Source organism: Eucyclogobius newberryi, unplaced genomic scaffold (assembly GCF_026437365.1).
Source record: "Eucyclogobius newberryi isolate DKJ021-1_F unplaced genomic scaffold, fEucNew1.0.hap1 SCAF_5, whole genome shotgun sequence".
Taxonomy (NCBI): Eukaryota; Metazoa; Chordata; class Actinopteri; order Gobiiformes; family Gobiidae; genus Eucyclogobius; species Eucyclogobius newberryi.
In genome coordinates this window covers 7,442,968-7,456,701 of record NW_027316167.1, presented here as the reverse complement: position 1 = coordinate 7,456,701, position 13,734 = coordinate 7,442,968, and the positions used below count along the sequence as shown (strand labels likewise).

Below are 13,734 nucleotides of genomic sequence, written 5' to 3'. Positions count from 1 at the left end.
CAAACTACCCTAATGGCACCAAAAGAAACATACTCTAAAGGACATGCATATAAGGCTGACTTATAAATACAGAGGCCCAAATGATACCAGCAAGATCTAGCTAAAGAACACAGAATGACAGGTTATCTTAGCATTAACGTTAGCGCTTAGCTGGAAGCTAGTCCAGGTAATATGCAGGTTAAACCTCTGTAACAACACCAAGCATTCCGACTTTCATCTCTAACCCCACAATAAAGCACAGCAAAACACCCACCTGTCTCATGGACGCACACTAACTAATAACTCTAAAAAACGGGGCAAAAGGGAAGAGCTAACAACATCTCCGAGGCACAGATCAAGAATAAAACAAAGAAAGTTCGTCCGCTGATTAGGCGGCCGCGCCCCTAGTGGCCGGGTTTGGTATTGCAGCCTGGCATGGTAAATTCACCATTACAACCATGCCTTCATAACACTTATCTTATCTTATCAAATACAATGAATAAATCCCTTAAAACCGTTGGAAAGACAGAAGCTGAGATCTGGAAGGATTGCTGCTAATGGAACAAGGCTGTGTACGGTACATAAGCCTATTTTCATTGTTATCCTATAGCAGATTTAAATGTTTTTTTCTTTAACCCGTGCCATTTTTGATTTTATTAATGCCTTTTTATCATTGTTCATTGTTTCGTGTTGCAACAAATCACCAAAGCGAGTGCCTATATTATTATTATTCTATGGCAGTTGGTATCCACGTGTTACATTACCGCCACCTACTGTATTTGTAGAATTCTGTTGATAATAAACCTTTTCAGATTCTGATTCTCTGTCCCTAAAGCTTTGTTTCACTGGTTCTGTGGGCAAAAATCTTAACACTTTTGTTCATCACACACACCTATCTATGTGCATAACCGTAAAGGAATAGTCAGAAGTCTATTTTGGATCAGTCACGTCTCGTAGCACACCTAGCCAAACAGGCTACTGCGATATCACTCTTATACTTAACACCTCTTCACCCGCTGCATAACTAAGAAGACCCTTGTTGATGTAAAGCCTTGTAAAGTACTCAGCTCGCACACCGGGCTCCATGTGTGGCTAGCTGCGGCGTCACAAGTTAGCATACAGCTTGCATCATTTGCTGCATGTCCTTCCCGCTTGCGTCCCCGTCTCGCACTTCACTCTCCGGCCAAATAAAGCACAAAAATCCTTTACAAGAACAAAGTAACAAACGTACAGATCAGCTTTATCCCGTTGTACTGTGACGTTTGTGTCCGTGGTTATAAATCCCATCCATCCTGCATCTAAAGGCCGAGTGAAACATCTGTAGCTGGGACGTTTAGTATTTAATAAGAACAAATTGTTTTTTGTTTTTTTTTTGTACTCTGAGCTTGTGCCAAGACTATATTGACCACAGTGTACTTTTTTATCACTTTTAGACCACTTTTATAGAACAAGATGCTCCATTTTGACTTGTTTTTTACATCTGGAGATTCATTGACGAAGCTTCGGTGCGTGTCATGTCAGAACAGAAAGCGTCTCTATGTGCTCCACAAAAGTCCAGGTACTGTAATTGTGTAAAGACAAAGCAGATGGATCTCACTCTGAGATTGCTTTTCATTAAGCCTCTCCGAGGAGCCGAGCTTCACCAAGGTCAGAGTTACTAATCACAAAAGCCTGCAACACAGAACTTGTTTCTCGTGAACCTCAATCATGTATTTTGTGTTCTGGGAAGGAGGCAGCGGCTCATATCCGGCTGTAAATGTCTTTTGGACGGGTCAGGCCTTCACCACTCACACCAGGAGAATTAGCAAAGCAGAACAAGACTCTGTGTCTCTGTAATCATGATTCATCCCGTGGTAATGAGCAGGACATCGTGCTTCTGCTTTTACATCACATATTTAGCTTTCACAACTGTATTCTTTTTCACTTGTAAACTTGTTAGATTACATTATACACTCCAAGCAATAGCATTTTAAGTTAAAACTGTCAAATTTGTTGGAGCAATTCCTTCACTTATCGCTCAGACAATGAAACATTTTATTAACATTTATCTTATGTCTGTTTGTTTGGGTTCAAAGTAAAACAGTGAAGAAGGACTATCAGGTCTGGCTCAGTGTGAACAGAGATAAAACTACACAACTATTCAAACTGGCATGTCTCTGTGCTAAGGCTGGAACTAAACAAGACTTAGAGGGAAATTGCTGAAGTGCTGCAGACTGGGCTTTACCTGTGCCCAGCTCTGGCACCATCATAAAGTATCTGTGTGGTCTGCCTCCTGCTAATAATCCTGACAAAGTACGTCACGCCTCAGCGCTTCTCAGCATCGTAAATGATCAAGTGCACTTAGTCAAATAGTCTTAGTCACATGTTCAAAGTTATAGATTTGTGGTGTTTTCAGTACACGTGGCAGAGAATGAGCAGTAATAAACATTTCTCACTGATTTCACGGCTCTTTACCGTTATTATTAGTATTATTTGTCTTATGCCAGCTATTTTTAGTATTATTATTTTATCTTTATTTTTATTTTCTTCCCTCCATTCTCTTTTAAGATATGAGAGGACCTGAGTTTTATTAATAAGAGTTTTTGTTTTTGTTCATAAGAGTTCTTTCTATTTTTAAACTTCCTATATGTTCTATATCTGTCCTTTTCCTCTGCATCTACTGCGTTGTAACACCACAATTTCCCCATGTGTGGACATTAAAGGATTATCTTATCTTATCTTCAGGCTCATGAGAACGTTGTAGTGAACATAAGCATGCGTTTTATAGACTAGATATGATGATAATGTTTATATTTGTTCATTTCTATTCTTCTCTGAGTCTTTTCTTACGTTGATCCATATCCAAAGAGAAGATTACGCACGTGTCATGAGTCTAATTGTCCTCACACACAGAGCAGGTCATTATTCCAGCCGTGGTAAATTGGTAACAATATAAAAAGTCACTCCTGGCGCGTCTAACGTCTGCGTCAAAGCCCTTCTGTTAATCACCATCCTGTTCCTAATCACTCTCTTGCTAAAATAATTGCGTATTCCCCTCGCGGCGCGCGCCCTCCCTCCAGCGGGGGCCGTATAAGTACCGCTCCTGGACTCTGCGCTGGAGCGTCTGCCCGGTCCACGCGCGCTCCTGCCCTCACTGCCCACACTGTCCACTCTGTCCACACACTGCCCACACTGCCCACTCTCTGTCCACTCTCTGTCCACTCTCTGTCCACTCTCTGTCCACTCAGACGGGATTATCAGGACTGAAATATGTACGCGGACAAGGCAGACAAAGCCCTGAACGGACACCAATGTGACCCGGCGGACGCCTTTTACGACGTGAAGCAGATCAGCAACGAGGTACGTGGATTATAATAGTAAAATCTACACTTTTAAGTCTCAATGTGACACAACTGTGAAGCTTTAGTTTTTTTTTAATATATATTTATGTTATAGATTTTACATGCTTTCTTTGTTATTTCCAAAAAATCCACTTGATTTCACCAAAATATATCACCAAAACTAAGATATTATGAAACTTTGTTGTGAAACGAAACTAATCCCACAATTTAACATCATTTTTTTCCTTTTTCTGTCTCGCTCTCTCTTTTTCATCTGTTATTTATGTTATGTTATGTTATGTGTGCTAAATCAATAAGTGAACATACTAAAGCATTCCGTGACCACATCTCATCTGAAATATGTATCTGAACTTCTGACCCTCATTTAGAACCATTACATTTGAATGAGCATACAGATTATTCTGTGTAATCTGTCACTGTACACACGGGATTACACTGACCGGGACACGACCAAAGCTGATTTAGGAGCTTCTTTTAAAATTCATGTAAATGTCACCGCAATAAGACAAAGTGCGCAGAGCTGTTATTATCATATGTCATTATTATGGCTGTGTTTTTAGACGCACAAAGCGGACAAACGGAGCGCGGCGCCTCGAAGGGCATCCGGCTCTGACAAAAGCGGCTCCACCATCCTATTCTCGCTCAAAAACGAAGTTGGGGGACTTATTAAGGCTCTAAAACTATTCCAAGTAAGGTCTGGGTGAGAACTGTCGGTGTCGTGTGTGCGCCGTGTGTGGTCTCATCGTAATTAAACCGTTATTACCGCGCGCGCGCCGCGTTATTGACCCGCGTGCGCTCGTTATTGCAGGACAAGCACGTGAACCTGGTCCACATAGAGTCGCGGAAGTGCAGAAGACGTAACTCGGACTTCGAGATCTTCGTGGACTGCGACAGTGACCACGTCCAGCTGAAGGAACTCACGCAACTGCTGAAGAGACACGCGGAGATCGTGGACGTTTATCCGCGCGAGTCCAGCGCGTGTGACGATGGTGAGGCGCGTGCGCACGTGCGTGGAGGCGCGCGGGGGGCGTGTTGTTGTGTGTTGTGGTTGATCACGTGTGTTCTCTGTGTGTGGTTCTCGTTGGTCAGTGATGTCCGACGTGCCCTGGTTTCCAAAAAAGATCGTTGACTTGGATCTGTGCGCGAACAGGGTTCTGATGTACGGGTCAGATCTAGACGCGGACCACCCGGTAAGTGTCATCTGACCACAGACACAGTCTGACCACGAACACAATCTGACCATAAACACAATCTGACCACGGACACAATCTGACCACGGACACAATCTGACCACGGACACAATCTGACCACAGACACAATCTGACCATGAACACAATCTGACCACGGACACAATCTGACCACAGACACAATCTGACCACAGACACAATCTGACCACAGACACAATCTGACCATAAACACAATCTGACCATAAACACAATCTGACCATAAACACAATCTGACCACAGACACAATCTGACCATGAACACAATCTGACCATAAACACAATCTGACCACAGACACAATCTGACCACAGACACAATCTGACCACAGACACAATCTGACCATAAACACAATCTGACCATAAACACAATCTGACCACAGACACAATCTGACCATAAACACAATCTGACCATAAACACAATCTGACCACAGACACAATCTGACCATGAACACAATCTGACCATGAACACAATCTGACCATGAACACAATCTGACCATGAACACAATCTGACCATAAACACAATCTGACCATAAACACAATCTGACCATAAACACAATCTGACCACAGACACGATCTGACAGAAACCTTGACACATTATACTTCTAAGAACTCCTCCCAGAGAGAGAGAGGGGGAGAGAGAGAGAGCCTGATTAACCTGAAATGTGGTGAGACTCATCTTCGGGAACATTAAAACTTAAAACTTATCCAGATCTTTCTCTTAATAATGACTGTCTTTGTGCGACGCAGCCGCAAACTTTTCTCTTTATGTGTAAAGCAAAGGGGAGAAGACGCGACAGCGTCACTGATTCAGCAGTAGATGTATTTAATTTTTGCGTTGCCAGGCGGCGTGGGAAGGGCCGGTCATTGCCGCTTGCGGCTATATTTATTGTTATTATTAATTAATTCATTAACTTGATACAAAATAGGCCAAATGCTGCATTTTGTTGCACTAAATCACTAAAACAAGTTCCTGTTTGTGAATTCTGTTCATCAACAACTGCAATAAACCTTTTCAGATTCAGATCAGATCAGAATATCTGCTGTTGCTAAAGCCGCTGTGGATAAACGTGGATATAGGAGTATCGCAGATTCAGACAGAAAAGTAGCGTGTATTCTCTTCTTCGCAGGGGTTCAAAGACAACGTGTATCGTACGAGGAGGAAATATTTTTCGGATTTGGCCATGAGCTACAAACAGTGAGTATCTTATCGATCTCCATCTAATAAATCCTTTCCCTCCAGGAACGAGTACTAGCAAGTACTCCATACTATTATATATATATACTGCCCATGTAATATTTAAAGTACAATTAAAAAAGACAAACACTGACGAGCACTCACCTCCAGGGGGAGCACCTCATCAGCAATCACACCACAGGTTTAAACATTTATGATTTACATCCTTCTTACATTGATTATCTTAACGCTGCTGCTTCAGGTTAAACGTATAATGTCCCAGAGCGTTTTACTCCAAAACAATTAAAAATAAAGAGTTCCAGGCTCCAAATGCGGTGATCCTAAAGTTCTCATGCGTCAGGTGTGAAACATCCTCTACATTAGACTGATATTTACTAAAAGTGTGACATTTTATATCTCTTTACAATAATACAATAATGATGTGACATAGGTTTATTCTCTGATAGTTTAAGTGCTGGTTTATACAAGCTTTGAAGAGGCTGCATTGCCGAGCTATTACCGTATTTTCCAGAGTATAAGTCGCACCAACCAAAAAATGCACAATAAAGAAGAAAAAACATAGTCGCACTGAAGTATAAGTCGCATATTTTTGGGGAGATTTATTTGATAAAATCCAAGACCAAGAACAGACATTTAATCTTGAAATGTAGTTTAAAATAATAACAGATGAGAGAACATGGTGAATAGGTGTACGTATGCTAACGCTAACACCTTCAGCTACATGACGTATGCTAACGCTAACACCTTCAGCTACATGACGTATGCTAACGCTAACACCTTCAGCTACATGACGTATGCTAACGCTAACACCTTCAGCTACATGACGTATGCTAACGCTAACACCTTCAGCTACATGACGTATGCTAACGCTAACACCTTCAGCTACATGACGTATGCTAACGCTAACACCTTCAGCTACATGACGTATGCTAACGCTAACACCTTCAGCTACATGACGTATGCTAACGCTAACACCTTCAGCTACATGACGTATGCTAACGCTAACACCTTCAGCTACATGAGGCACAGACAGAACTGTGGTAAGTGTCTGGTATGTTAACGTAACATATGAACAGTTATTCAGATAACTATAGCATAAAGAACATGCTAACAAGTTTACCAAAGCATCAGTTTTACCCCAAATCACTAAATCCATTGAATTCTTCTTCCTCTGTGTCACTTCTAAACAACTCCACAAACTCCAGAGGAAGAGGAAGTGCAGATTCTTCTTCTGCGTCGCTTAGAGCCTAGAGCGCCCTCTTGTGGTTGTCAGTGTGAAAATAACAAATATCACCTATAAGTCGCACTGGAGTATAAGTCGCACCCAGGCCAAAACTGTGAAAAAAGGTGCGACTTATAGTCCGAAAAATACGGTACTTATTGCAGTGAGTAAAATGTGCATAAAAAGCATCAGAACTCATTTGATGTTGAATGAATTTAAACTGAGCCCAATTAAATATGACAGTTTTAATCATTTTTGATAAGAGCTTTTTAAATAGCAGTTCAGTCTCGCTCAACGCCTAAAAAATGACCATTTCAGGTGCAGAAGGTAAAAACTATAATAATAATAATAATCAGATAACCCCAGATTGTGTGTTTGATGATCAGATTGTGAAGTCTGATCATGAAGTGGCTCTTTAGAGTAACTGTTGTATCCAGAAGACAAAGTATAATGAAGTAATTACTCTTTACAGTGCGGGTTTCGTCTTTCGTTCGCCCGTTTTTCATCAGTCGCCTTGATAGAAGTCAGATTCTTCACATCAGACGTTTACATGTCACTAGTCTGATAACTGCAGAAATCAGATAACGGTCACATTCTTGGCGTGCGTGTGAACATAGCTGAACATGGAAGAACCTTTAGTTTAATAACAGTAATATTTCAGGAAACATTGACATATTTACGGTTAAAGTGATTTATCTGAAACTTGAGATGCTTTACTGGTTTTTTAAGACTCTATTCAGATGATATGTCGTTATCTGTAAATGAACTACATCAATTAATCAATTCAAAGTGCTTTACAATGTTAAAACACATTAAAAAAAACACAATACAGTTTATAAACATATAAAACAGCAGTGTATGTCAAAATGAATAAATAAAAACATAAAAGCAAATTAATATGGTATTTATAATGTTAAAAACCAGGTAAAAGTATTTCAGTCATAGGCTAAACTAAACAGTCTTACATACCTGATAAATGAATACAACTAGATTCATCTCTAATCTCGCTGGATTTACTGAATTGGCAGTACCGTAGTTTCTGGAGTATAAGTCGCACCAGCCAAAAAATGCATAATAGAGAAGAAAGAAACATATATAAGTCGCACTGGAGTATGAAATGCAGTTGCATGTGTGAAAATAACAAATAATATCACATATAAGTCGCTCCGGAGTATAAGTATACAAGTATAAATATAAGTATAAGTCGCACCCCGGCCAAAACTATGAAAAAAGGTGTGACTTATAGTCCAGAGAATACGGTATTTGTTTGAGTGAAATCAACTTGGAGCAAACAGTTCCAAAAGCTTTGACTGAAATCCATCATTCAATGCTTTGTGAATCAGCTCTGAACATGCATCAAAGATGGTTTATTCTGCGCCCGTTTATTCTGCGCTCGTTTGCTCTGCGCTCATTTATTCTGCGCTTGTTTGCTCTGCGCTCATTTATTCTGCGCTCGTTTGCTCTGCGCTTGTTTGCTCTGCGCTCATTTATTCTGCGCTTGTTTGCTCTGCGCTCATTTATTCTGCGCTCATTTATTCTGCGCTCGTTTGCTCTGCGCTTGTTTGCTCTGCGCTCATTTATTCTGCGCTCATTTATTCTGCGCTCGTTTGCTCTGCGCTCGTTTATTCTGCGCTCGTTTATTCTGCGCTCGTTTGCTCTGCGCTCGTTTGCTCTGCGCTCGTTTATTCCGCGCTCATTTGCTCTGCGCTCGTTTGCTCTGCCCTCATTTATTCTGCGCTCGTTTGCTCTGCGCTCGTTTATTCTGCACTCGTTTATTCTGCTCTGTGCTCATTTGCTCTGCACTTGTTTGCTCTGCGCTCGTTTATTCTGTGCTCATTTGCTCTGCGCTCGTTTGCTCTGCGCTCATTTATTCTGCGCTCGTTTGCTTTGCGCTCGTTTGCTCTGCGCTCGTTTGCTCTGCGCTCTGGAAAGCAACGTGTTAAATGCACATGGGCAGAGTCTTTGCAGCGAGCACATTAGGCACATTAGGCACATTAGGACGCCGGGCCCTTTAATGAGAGTCTTTAACGAGAGCGGTAAATCTTAACGAGCCTCCGTGTGGTCAGCGGCGAGCCCATCCCACACGTCCACTTCACGGCCGAGGAGGTGTGCACCTGGGGCGTGGTGTTCAGAGAGCTCAAGAAGCTCTACCCCAGCCACGCCTGCAAGGAGTACCTGAAGAACCTGCCCCTGCTGACCAAACACTGCAACTACAGCGAGGACAACATCCCGCAGCTGCAGGACGTCTCGCACTTCCTCAAAGGTAACGTTTATGTATTTTAAACATTCTACGGCATTTATTTGGATTACAGTCGTACGTTTATTCATACGTCTTAACTTTGGGAGGATGGAATGTTGCAAGAATGTTTATCCTGTTTAAATATGGTCTGATGTCACAATATTAATGTCTGTTTATGTTCATGACTTATTTATATGAATGTATATAGTATTTATACATGTTTTCCTGGAACTCTCCTCCCAATAGCTGAGAAATATTGATTCAATTGGATAGAATATGTTATAGTATACTGTAATTATTGATTGGACATAATGTATATTGTACGAATTAAACTTGTGCACGATTAATCAGAATATTATTGATTACTGAAACAAACATATTTTTTATAGTCGCTATCCTTATCTGAACTACAAAGATGCTCAAACACAAGCCAGAAAACATTTTAGAACAAAGACAGCAGCATTATTAAATCATAACGTCCAAAAAATAAACTAGTTCTAATTTTCATTGGTAAAACTATTTAAATATTATTTATCTAGATGCCTTCAATTACCCTATTTCAACCTCCATGTGGTAAAAAAAAAAAATATATATATATATATATATATATACATATATATATATATTAAAAAAAAATTGAAATAATTGTTTGACTTGAAAACCATTTGTTATCTTTTTATAATTTAAGTAAATGTGACTAAAGTATAGTATAACAATGACGTTTTATAACAAAGACAACAGCATTATTAAATCAAAACATCCAAAAAAATAAACTATTAAAAAATTATATATATTCAAAAAATCTCAACAGAAATAATCGTTTGACTAGAAAACCATTTATTGTCTTTTATTAAGATGTAAGTAAATATGACTAAAGTATAGCTCACATGTCGTGTCTGGAGCGTTTGCCTCTCAAAGCACGTCATGTATGTCGTACGTTGTATGTTGCATGTTGTATGTCATATGTCGTATGTTGTGTGTTTTCCCCGACAGAGCGCTCGGGCTTCATCATACGGCCCGTGGCTGGTTACCTTTCACCCAGAGACTTCCTGGCAGGTCTGGCCTTCAGAGTATTCCACTGTACGCAGTATATCCGCCACAGCTCGGAGCCGCTGTACACTCCAGAGCCGTGAGTGACAGGCGGGGCGCGGGGGCTGCAGGGCGGGGCGGGGCGCGGGGGCTGCAGGGCGGGGCGCGGGGGCTGCAGGGCAGGGCACTTTCAGCACAATTATCACATTATCACACATACACGGGCTGTTATTGAAGGCCACACCGGCACATTCGTGTTACGTACAATGGACTGGACTAATATTACACTGGACATTCACAATATGGAAAAAATTATATAGATAAATTTGACAGATTTTGGACAAAATTTAACTTTTTCTTTGGGTTTCCGGTGCCATAATTATTTATTCTTTCTCTTTTTATGATGTCTACTTTTATATATATATATATATATATATATATATATATATATATATATATATATATATATATATATATATATATATATATATATATATATATATGATTTCTCTCTAGTGAATGTAAAAATGTGAAAAAAAAGAAAATTAAATTGATATCAAAAGTTCAATTAAAAAGGACAAATGTGTTTTATTTCCAAATTAATGTAAACAGAGGAGCTGGTGTAATACCTCTTTCATCCAGTAGTAGTCTAAAAAAAGGTTTCAAAGTCTTTGTCTTCGTCCAGATGCAATGTTTGAAGCTTTGTCTATAAATCCTTTGCACTTTTCATCATTCTACTTCTACTGTGCATGTTTTGTGGCAGTGAATGTGACTGATTTGCTTTGTAAATGTCCAGTTCCAATGACCCTGAAGTGAAGTGACCGGTGCGTTTGTGACTTACAGAGACACGTGCCACGAGCTGCTGGGCCACGTGCCTCTGCTGGCCGAGCCCAGCTTTGCCCAGTTCTCCCAGGAACTCGGCCTGGCATCACTGGGAGCCTCGGACGACGCCGTGCAGAAGCTGGCCACTGTGAGAAAACACACACCACGCGGCGATCGGGGGAAACGCTTCACATCGGCTAAATGCACAGATACAAACGACTGAAATGCTCCTAAACTGCTCAAACTACCCCAGAACAAGTATATAGCTATAGTTTTTTAGCTGGAATGGGAAAAAAACACATTTAAACCAGGTCCAAGAGGATTTTATTATGTCTAAACTAGCTGTGGTTGATGAAATTCTTGGGGTGTGACGTGGCAAAAGCACTAAAAACAAAGTATGTATGAGCTTGAGAGAATTATAGAAAAATAAACAGCATATTTATTTGCAAAAAAGCAGAATAAAGTCATGATTTACTCCAGTTTACTCACTTTGCCTGCCTTCCCCCATTCTGCTACACCCTTTTATCAGTGCCCTGTTAAAACTAAATAAAGATTAAACAAACAAACAAACAAACAAACAAACAAACAAACAAAACAAACAAACAAACAGGATATCCGAATAAAATGCCAATAAAACATTAAATAAAACATCAATATAATTAAAAAATACATAAAAAATACACTTACACATACACTATGAAATAAAATCATGTAAAACAATTAAATCCTTAAAAAAACAGTATAAATATTACCGTATTTTCCGGAGTATAAGTCGCACCAACCAAAAAAAGCATAATAGAGAAGAAAAAAACATACATAAGTTGCACTGGAGTATGAAATGCGGTTGCAAGTGTGAAAATAACAAATAATATCACATATAAGTCGCTCTGGAGTATAAGTATATAAGTATGAATATAAGTATAAGTCGCAACCCGGTGTGACTTATAGTCCGGAAAATACTGTGGTTGAATAAAAAATACCTTACGACTAAACTGTTAGAGATGATTGATAAGTTTATATGAGTGACCTTTTGTATATGACTCTTTCTTGTTGGGATTGTCAGCTAATAAAGAGCGAGTGTCGGTGAAACATGTGATTTTAAAGCCGTCTCTTGTGTTGCAGTGTTACTTCTTCACAGTGGAATTTGGCCTGTGTAAACAGAACGGAGCGCTCAGAGCGTACGGAGCTGGACTTCTCTCCTCCGGCAGCGAGCTTAAGGTATAACACGCTGTAAAATCATCTGCATTCTTGTTTTACGCTGCTTTCACACGTATAAGTCCGTTTACTTGTTTTATCTACAAAGCTGTGAGAAAGTCCAAAGGGAGACGCATCATTTTTGTACATTTCAGTCCCGTTTCTCCTTTCTTTCTATAAAAATCTCATGCGTTTCATTCAATGCAGCTTCACAATGTGACAACTTATGGAGCGCTAACGTTTGTAATCTAATACTGTCCATCCCCCCCAGCATGCTCTGTCCGGCAAAGCCCACATCCTCCCGTTCGACCCCACCGTGACCTGCAATCAGGAGTGTAAGATCACCACATTCCAAGACGTCTACTTTGTCTCTGACAGTTTCGAGGAGGCAAAAGACAGAATGAGGTACACGCAACATCGACGAGCGCATATATATATACCATTATAACACATTAAAACCCCGAATGTGCATGTTTTCTAACCCGCGGCGTGCTTTCAGGGAGTTCGCCAAGACCATCCGCCGCCCGTTCTCGCTGCGGTACAACCCGTACACCCAGAGCGTGGACGTGCTCAAGGACACCAGCATCATCAACAGCATGGTGAAGGACATCCGCCACGAGCTGGACATCGTGGAGGACGCGTTGAACAGACTGAACAGGCATCAGAGCGCCTGACCCGTCCCGACCCCCAAGGCCTCGCGTTCGGGGGGGGGGAAAGGTGTCCCGTGAAATGCGTCCGATGGTGATTTTCGCGCTCGATAGACAGGTCTGTGCTTGAGCTAATTTGTCGTGTTATGCCAAAGTGGAAATAGTGTTTGAGCAAAGTGTGGAACGTGGGCGGAGCCACAACTGACACGTGTGGATTGTGGCGTTTAGAACATTAGCGACACATTTAAGATACTGTTTTATTTAAAGGGACAATTAATCATCAAGCATCATTTTAATTCTGTGTAGACACCAATAATACCGTATTTTCCGGATAATAAGTTGCACCTTTTTTCATAGTTTTGGCCGGGGTGCGACTTTTACTCCAGAGCAACTTATATGTGATATTATTCATTATTTTCACAACCACAAGAGGGCGCTCTAGGCTCTTCCTGCACTTCCTCTTCCTCTGGAGTTTGTGGAGTTGTTTAGAAGTGACACAGAGGAAGAAGAATTCAGTGGATTTAGTGATTTGGGGTAAAACTGATGCTTTGGTAAACTTGTTAGCATGTTCTTTATGCTATAGTTATCTGAATAACTGTTCATATGTTACGTTAACATACCAGACACTTACCACAGTTCTGTCTGTGCCTCATGTAGCTGAAGGTGTTAGCGTTAGCATACGTACACCTATTCACCATGTTCTCTCATCTGTTATTATTTTAAACTGCATTTCAAGATGAAATGTCTGTTCTTGGTCTTAGATTTTATCAAATAAATTTCCCCCAAAAAATGCAACTCATACTCCAGTGCGACTTATATATGTTTTTTTCTTCTCTATTATGCA

At 40.5% G+C, this 13,734-nt stretch overlaps 1 protein-coding gene across 1 annotated transcript; it reads left to right on the top strand.

Moving 5' to 3' along the window:
- Positions 1-4,414: 4,414 nt before the first annotated feature.
- On the top strand, positions 4,415-12,952 carry LOC140381450 (tryptophan 5-hydroxylase 1-like). The gene is made up of 8 exons (XM_072465515.1): positions 4,415-4,510; positions 5,670-5,737; positions 9,026-9,222; positions 10,192-10,327; positions 11,071-11,197; positions 12,172-12,267; positions 12,515-12,648; positions 12,743-12,952. Exons 1-8 carry the CDS (start codon positions 4,478-4,480, stop codon positions 12,915-12,917), a joined length of 966 nt encoding a protein of 321 aa, XP_072321616.1. The 5' UTR covers positions 4,415-4,477; the 3' UTR covers positions 12,918-12,952.
- Positions 12,953-13,734: the final 782 nt, after the last annotated feature.

Coding starts and splice junctions, on each gene's coding strand:
- LOC140381450 (XM_072465515.1), top strand. CDS start 4,478: ATGTACGGGTCAGATCTAGACGCGGACCACCCG. Junction 5,738..9,025: donor TTGGCCATGAGCTACAAACA/GTGAGTATCTTA, acceptor CCGTGTGGTCAG/CGGCGAGCCCATCCCACACG. Junction 10,328..11,070: donor CCGCTGTACACTCCAGAGCC/GTGAGTGACAGG, acceptor TGTGACTTACAG/AGACACGTGCCACGAGCTGC.